We start from the raw sequence: 7,672 nt of genomic DNA, 5'->3' as shown, positions 1-7,672 counted from the left end.
AAAATCAATAAAATGATAGAGTTGTTGACTGTTCAAAAAGATAATCATGATCCTTTGTCCTTCTTAAAAAAAAGATAGTTGTCATTTACATAGGGGATTGATTATATAGTATGAACTATCAAATTGATTGTGTGCCGAATCTAGTACCCAACAGTTCTAATTTTGGTTTGCATTCCTTAAATTCGTCTAATTCGGGCGCTTTAGTTCCGAATTCCAACCGCTTCTGATTCAGGTTCCGATTCGAGTTTGGTATCATATATATTTAAGTAGGTCCTACTCTTGTTACAAATATAGGGTAAAGGCATATGGGAAAATCTGTCAATGAGGAGGATAGGAGAAAAGGGTAAGGTATGGGCATTGGGCGGGTGTGCCCTGTGATATTATATTATTATGCGTGCGCACCTCACCTCACCTCGCCTTGCCTTACCTTACCTTACCTTATCTCACTATATTTGGTTCTTTCTTTCTATTACAACACTACACCATCTAGATTCTCTATAAGTCTAAAGTCTTTCCTCCTTTTCATTCCCACAACAAAATTCTCTTGTCTTTTCGTTTCATATTTCATCAACCATACAATTTTCGCGTCACCTATAAAATTCCTATCTTTTCCCTCTACTCTCATCTGCTTACTTTATATGTTAAAGGTGTAAATCAGGTGATGATATATAGTATATTTATCTTCTAGTTGCATGATCTTTGACCTCTTATTGGGTCTTCCAAACTATGGAATTTGAATACCAGGAGGTGATTCTTTTTTATAATTTTTGACATATATATTTCAGAGTCTTTGAGCTCTGATTAACTTTTGGTTTTGCTTGATTTTGTATTTTCAGAGGTTTGTTATGTCTATAATTTAAATGTAGTGGTGTTTGATCATGCTGCAGGAATACATCAGGAATTCAAGAGATGTCCAGCTTTTTTCTTGCAGATGGTTGCCTCTTTCTCCTTGTAAAGCTCTTGTTTTCCTCTGCCATGGTAACTTAACCTTTATTTTTCTGGTGCAACTAATTGATATACTAAAAAAAATGTTCTATGTGAAAATATTAAGCAATAACTAAGCATTAGTAACGCTAATGGACGACATGATTTTTTCCTAAATTCCTAAATTAATGCTTTCTTCTTAATTTTTTTTGAGTGGATTTTTTTTCTTTTTTTTTGGTGCAAACCTTCTCAAAGAATGTTAATGCTTATTATCTGCCCGTTACACTGCATATATGAAAACCATATTTTTCATTAAGTTCCTCTGAATTGCATAATGATTTTACTGGTTGAATTAATGGTTTTTTGCAGGATATGGCATGGAATGCAGCAGTTTCATGAGAGGTAATTAATGCACACTTTACTTTATACAGCTCCATGTTTCATTCAGTTCAATTAAAACTCTATTTTTGGTTTTCTTTATTTTCTTGGTCCCCAACATACTTGCTGTAGCTAGCAAGTCCTTAAGCTACAATGCTTCATTAAGATATGATTTGCACAGTTGCTCCTTCAATATCTGTCATTGGGTTTGCCTGTCTGTCTTGACCTCAGCATGGATGGCTTTTTCTTCAACCACCGTTGTAATTCCATAGACTACTTCTTTCCTTCTTTTTTTTCTATATAAAAATAATAATTTCAAAGATAACGCTGTTATACACTGATTTTCATATGAGATTTAGTAATGTTAGCCATTGAAAAAGTAAGTGGGTGGTTGTTATAATATTGCAACTTTATTTATTTGTTTTATATCTCTCATCTTAAAGAAATTAAAGATGTCCACTGGTTCGGTGAGGGAGGATAGATCCATGTCGTAAATGTATTGTGGGACATTTGATGTTCCTAACATATAGTACAAGGGTATTTTGGAGTTTTTCTATTCTAATTTTGGGGGTAGTTTGGAAGAAGAACATGAGAAATGATCATATAAAAGGGTGTTCCCGTCACTTAATTTTGAACTTTGTAGTTGCAAATTAATCTTGGGTAGCCTCCATGGGAACCTATATAATCATGTTTATCTGTTTATGTGAAATAAGTTTTGTTAAGGGAACATACTCTTAGTTGGTAAAGATTTTGAAGTATAAGACTAGGATTTCCAATGATGTCCCTCGTTTGTACTCCCTCCGTTCCAATTTAGTTGCTACATTTTGACCGTAGGCACTATTCACGTCATAACTTTGACTATCTTTTACTCCATATACATAAGAAAAAACATAGTCATGTTGGATCTTGTTTGATTCGTCCCAATTTGTATTTTCCAAACATATAATTTTTCTAATTTTTTCATATATGTAACTCAAGATATTGGTGTTTGAAGTTGCATCTCGTAAACTGTAATAAAGCAAATGTAGCAACTAAATTGGGACAGAGGGAGTAATATTCAGTCTTTCTGCGATTGCTTAAATGTGCCAGGTATAGAATGGTGAAAATTTGACCACAACAAGAAAGAAGCTTGTGATGCCATATACTCTCTTCGTCCTTAAATAGTGTTCTCATTTCTTTTGGACATAGGTATAAAGAAAAATCATAAGTGTCTAATTAAGGATTGAAGTTGGTATAATATTTATGAATTGTTTATTGAGAAGAGATAATGTGGGCCACTTATAAAGTCATCTTGTTTATAGGGAGTAAGTAATATATTAAAAAAATGAAAGATGGATGATATTTTAAATGGTGGATCCGTATCAAATAAGAAAATGAGAAATCTATTTGGAACAGACATGAATGAAAAAAAATGAGAACTCTATCTAATGATAGAGGGATTAGTACTCTATCATTATTGGGAACTTAGATTGGTTTGAGCTATACATTTATATCAGTATGTCACTAAGTCAGCATCCCTCATCAGCTCATCCTAGCCACAAGTTCTTTTGAATATGACGCGTTGCTAAACGCTACTGAAATCGTCTGATGACATCCATAGTTTTTAGTCCTGCTTAGTGTTCTGTGCTAAACTGCTAACTATGTTCGGGAAGTTATTTCCGGGGATGAAGAAGTTGTAATGTCCACTCTTTCTTCCATCTTCCATAACTACAGGTTTGTCCTTAACATTTATCTATGTTTCCTCACCTTGGAAAAGACGAACATGTAAATTAATACTTCCTCCGTTCTTTTATTATTGCAACATTTTCCCTTATTTAGAAGTTTCATCTTAATTGCAACATTACTTAATTTGACTATTTTTTCTAAGTATCTCTTTCCTTATCACATGGGTCCCTTTTCCGTTTCTATCTGTCTCTCTCATCTCCTTAAAAATGTGGAACCACTACATGTTGCAATTATTCAAGAACGGAGGAACTATCAATTACGTCTCAAAATGTCTGTAAACCTTTTTCAATCACATAATGGAACTGGGTACTGTATTTTTCATTTAGTGGTCAACTGATTTAATTTTTCCTGATATAACTTTTCCCAACTACCAAACTTAACTTCTTTAACATCATATTATCTTTAGTAGTTGAGCTGTGTCATGATCCACACAAGAGATAGGTTGCATTTGATGCTATCTTAGAGTTTGGTGTGATAATTAAAAGACTGATTAAATGAGGAAAGCCTTTCTAGAAAATCTTTGAACTCACACTCCATTTCATTTGTTTTTTTCCTCCTAACAATCATAGTCATGAAGCAAAGTGGAAAACTTGAAAATATCGGAGCAGAAACTATTGTATCAGAAGACATTGCTTTGCGAATTTGGGAATTTTCATTAATGCACTGTCATTTTTTTTACCTTTTTCATTTCTCGATATTTGTTTGTTTCATATAAGAAGGCATTTGACTTGGTTCTCTCTTCAGTTATTGTGTGCCTCCGTCCTTTTATGTATTTTTTGCTTGGCGATATCCTTCTAAGTATCAGCGGAATGTTCTTTTTGCTGAAAATGCACTTAGCTGGTTGAAGAATGACATTCCTCAGTTGTGAAATCATTGCTTACATAGTATTTATCCCCCATTTCATTGCATATAGCTGTTTTATTTAAGTTGGCTAACAACCAAGTCTTGATTCATTAGACCCCCAACAAGGTATTTAGACCTCCTTGTGCCATATTAACCTTTACTTTTGCTATTGTCCTATTGAGGATGTAAATATGTTAAGATATGTTCTACAATTTTGACAAAATGATTTTTTGACAAAATATCATTTTAGACCATATAAATATATTAATTTTGGAATGGTGGTAGTTAAAGTTTGTGTAATTTGGTGTTTCTAGGATGTGGTATCAAGCTCGCATGTGCTGGCTATGCAGTGATTGGTATGGATTATGAGGGGCATGGAAGGTCGAAGGGAGCCCGCTGTTATATTAAGAAGTTTGACAATGTTGTGAATGACTGTTATGACTTTTTCAAGTCAGTTTCTGGTAGGTTTACCAATCTTTTATGCTGCTGATCCCATGCTCAAGTTAATGTTCACACAATGTATTTAATCAGTATCAATGGTTCACAGAGCAGGATGAGTATAGGCATAAACGGAGATTTTTATATGGAGAGTCAATGGGAGGAGCTGTTGCGTTGCTACTCCACAAAAAGGACCCCGCCTTTTGGCACGGTGCAGTCCTTGTTGCACCCATGTGTAAGGTAAAAAAAAAATGCTTGATTGGCATGGATGATTAATTCATATCATTGATGAACTCTGGGTTCAGCTTTAACTTAACACCCTAAATAATAATGTACAATCGCTTCTTGTACCATTCTCGTCATCTTAAAATATTAAGTTTCGGGTTGATCAGGTCTAATCAAGTGTAAACATAAGGTATAATCAGGGTCAATTAGGTTCAATTAAGTTTAAAAAGTTTAGGTGAGGTGAACAAACCCTAATCTGGTCATGCTTATATTGATTTATCACACAATAAAAAGTACCTGGTTGTAGAATAAACATAGTATAGACTTGAAAAAAAAAAAAAAATAATTAGGCCACACTTTCTTGAATGGCTTTTGTTTAATGAGAGATTCAGTAAGAGTTCCCAACTATATTTTTAATTGAACTGTAACATCACATTAGCATTTGCCAACAGAAATGTAAGGATTTCAAGATTGAGTTTATTTTTTTTATGGTTGGGAAGGGGTGTTTTGGGGGGGGGGGGGAGTGTTGTTAGTTACTCACTCCTAGTGGAGTGTGAGAAGGGTGATTTAGTATATGTTGGTGATTGACATTGCATTAATTGCTAGATATCGGAAAAGGTGAAGCCTCACCCCGTTGTTATTGATATCTTGACAAAAGTGGAGGAGATTATACCCAAATGGAAGATAGTTCCCTCGAAAGATGTTATTGATTCGGCATTCAAAGACCCTATCAAGCGCGAAGAGGTTAGCTTCGAATACATAGTATGCGTCATCTATTACTTCCCAATTAGTATTACTTGCTACTTGGGAAGTATATTCTATACGTCTTCATCTTCTCTGCAATCTTTCTCACAATTTCTTTGTTGCCTTTTTTGTAGGTTAGGAGTAACAAGCTCATATATCAAGAGAAACCCAGGTTGAAAACAGCTCTGGAAATGCTGAGAACGAGCATCAGCCTCGAGGACAGCTTAAGTGAGGTTGATATTCTCCTACCTTAGACATGTTTTACACTTCAGTTTATGTTTCTGCATTCATCTTCAGTTGTCTGTTATTCATGGGATCCTCAAGCATATGGCAACGATTTTTTGCCTTTGTGAAAGCATTTAATTTAATGAAGAAAAAAAGACCATAGTAACACAGTTGGTGGTGGTTACAGATAACCGTGCCATTCTTTGTACTGCATGGGGAGGCAGACATAGTGACAGACCCAGAAGTGAGCAGAGCACTGTATGAGCAAGCCAGTAGCATAGACAAGACCATCAAACTGTACCCAGGAATGTGGCACGCTTTGACATCCGGAGAGCCTGATGACAATGTTGAGCTTGTTTTTAGCGACATTGTGGCATGGCTTGACAAGCGCTGCGACCTTGACAACAACAGGACGCTGCAGAGCCAGTTCCTTGCCCATCGTGTGGCCCCTGTTGTGAGATCTGCACCCACGACACCCTTGATGAACGGCAGAAGCAAAAAGAAGCAACAATCGAGGGCGTATGGTAAATATTTATGTGGTTGGAAAGGACCTCGTATGCATCATCACTCGGCGATGTAGAGCCTTTGATAGTTACTTCTTGTGTGTGTAAACCTTGTGTTTTTGTGTTGAAGGGTTGGGGAAGAACTCTACTTTTAGTTATAGTACATGACTATAAAAATAAAGGAAAAATTAACACTGTTTATATAATTTCCCTAAATAAGCTCTTCGTTTCTTATTGTTTTTATAGTAAATGGGTATATAGAAATATAGTCTGGCCTAAGCTGCAAAGAAATACTAACTGGAAATATAAATGGGAAAACCATAAATGAAAATCTTAATTATTGTTAGTGCAAAATCAGTTGGTTGACTTTGTACACAAGGTAATGCACACTGAATAGTTTGATCTTGAATGTCATAAAAGTCTTAATCTTTTATAACCTTGCTAACGTACTTTTTTGAAATCTTATTGGTTAAACTACAACACCTAAGAAATTCAGGCGAACAACATTAGATAGAACAAGATGCAATATTTAATCTGTTAATTAGATCCAGATATTCCCATTCACATCACAAACTTTTAGAATAAGTTTTATAATACATATGAGGATAATCCAGGCTGGACAATTAAAGGGGAAAAGCAAAGATTATTACCTTCATGAGTTCTTGCTTAAATTGGAGAATGAACAAACTCGTCACTAGTACATGTTCTCAGTCTAAGAACTAAACTATAACCCTAGAAGGGGGTTAGCTAAGCTAGGCTAAGGCTACGCTAGACCTTAGTTAATCCTTGACTTTTGTTGACTTTCTTTCATGAGCTTTGCAATATAATTGGGCCTTTATATTTAAATAAACATTAAACCTTTTGAGACCTAATACCATGTACCATAATACACGTTTATTCAACATCTAAAAATGGTAGTAACAAGTTGCCCTCCTAATTTGTGAGATGATGTGCTGAGAACCCACAAATTATTAGCAGAGATAGACCTTCAATGGTTATAGCCAATATCATCCAGCAATATTTTGAAAGTAACTTCTTCCATTGTTCTAAGGTGGTCGACATATATTTCTCTAGATGCCTAAATTTGGTTGAGAAGAACAATATTTCATGTAATCACTCACCCTTCTTTCTAGCCATTGTGAAATACATCAACAAAGTTTGTTTAAGACGTGATCCTACTAGTTAATTTTGAAATCACCAATAAAGATCCACATCATGGATCATGAAATCATGCCATATTTGGCAAGCACAATTGTATTTTACTAAATCTCTTGAAGATGACTCATCCATCATTCTATAAATCTTTATGCCTTTTGTATTTCCTTTAACAAAAATATTTCTTAGAAATCTCCAAGGTATATTAGGTCGTAAAATCTCTTATGTCATGGTTTTGCCCTATGATTTGCAAATCAAAAGAGAACAATCTCTTTTATATATATATTAATATATATATTATATATATAATATATATTATTATATTATATATATATATATGTATATGTATATATATATATGTATATGTATATATATATATGTATATGTATATATATATGTATATGTATATATGTATATATATATATGTATATATGTATATATATATATGTATATATATATATGTATATATATATATATATGTATATATATATATATATATATATATATATATG

The 7,672-nt window shown here is 34.0% G+C and overlaps 1 protein-coding gene across 2 annotated transcripts; it reads left to right on the top strand.

Moving 5' to 3' along the window:
• Nucleotides 1-310: 310 nt before the first annotated feature.
• Nucleotides 311-6,237, top strand: LOC104899091 (caffeoylshikimate esterase). Of its 2 annotated transcripts, XM_010686228.4 has the most exons (8): nucleotides 311-747; nucleotides 888-978; nucleotides 1,294-1,326; nucleotides 4,185-4,331; nucleotides 4,418-4,548; nucleotides 5,140-5,277; nucleotides 5,412-5,510; nucleotides 5,690-6,237. In XM_010686228.4, exons 1-8 carry the CDS (start codon nucleotides 727-729, stop codon nucleotides 6,080-6,082), a joined length of 1,053 nt encoding a protein of 350 aa, XP_010684530.1. In that variant the 5' UTR covers nucleotides 311-726; the 3' UTR covers nucleotides 6,083-6,237. The 2 variants fall into 2 exon arrangements, with proteins under 2 accessions (XP_010684530.1, XP_019106398.1); XM_019250853.3 differs by lacking the exon at nucleotides 311-747 and having other exon boundaries at nucleotides 905-951.
• The last annotated feature ends 1,435 nt before the right edge of the window (nucleotides 6,238-7,672 follow it).

Source organism: Beta vulgaris, chromosome 7 (assembly GCF_026745355.1).
Source record: "Beta vulgaris subsp. vulgaris cultivar EL10 chromosome 7, EL10.2, whole genome shotgun sequence".
Taxonomy (NCBI): Eukaryota; Viridiplantae; Streptophyta; class Magnoliopsida; order Caryophyllales; family Amaranthaceae; genus Beta; species Beta vulgaris.
This window is presented reverse-complemented; position numbering and strand designations above follow the sequence as displayed.

Excerpts from the sequence above, each read along its gene's own strand:
- LOC104899091 (XM_010686228.4), top strand. The coding sequence starts at position 727 with ATGGAATTTGAATACCAGGAG. Across the intron at positions 979-1,293 it reads TCTTGTTTTCCTCTGCCATG|GATATGGCATGGAATGCAGC; the intron begins GTAACTTAACCT and ends GGTTTTTTGCAG. Across the intron at positions 4,332-4,417 it reads CTTTTTCAAGTCAGTTTCTG|AGCAGGATGAGTATAGGCAT; the intron begins GTAGGTTTACCA and ends AATGGTTCACAG.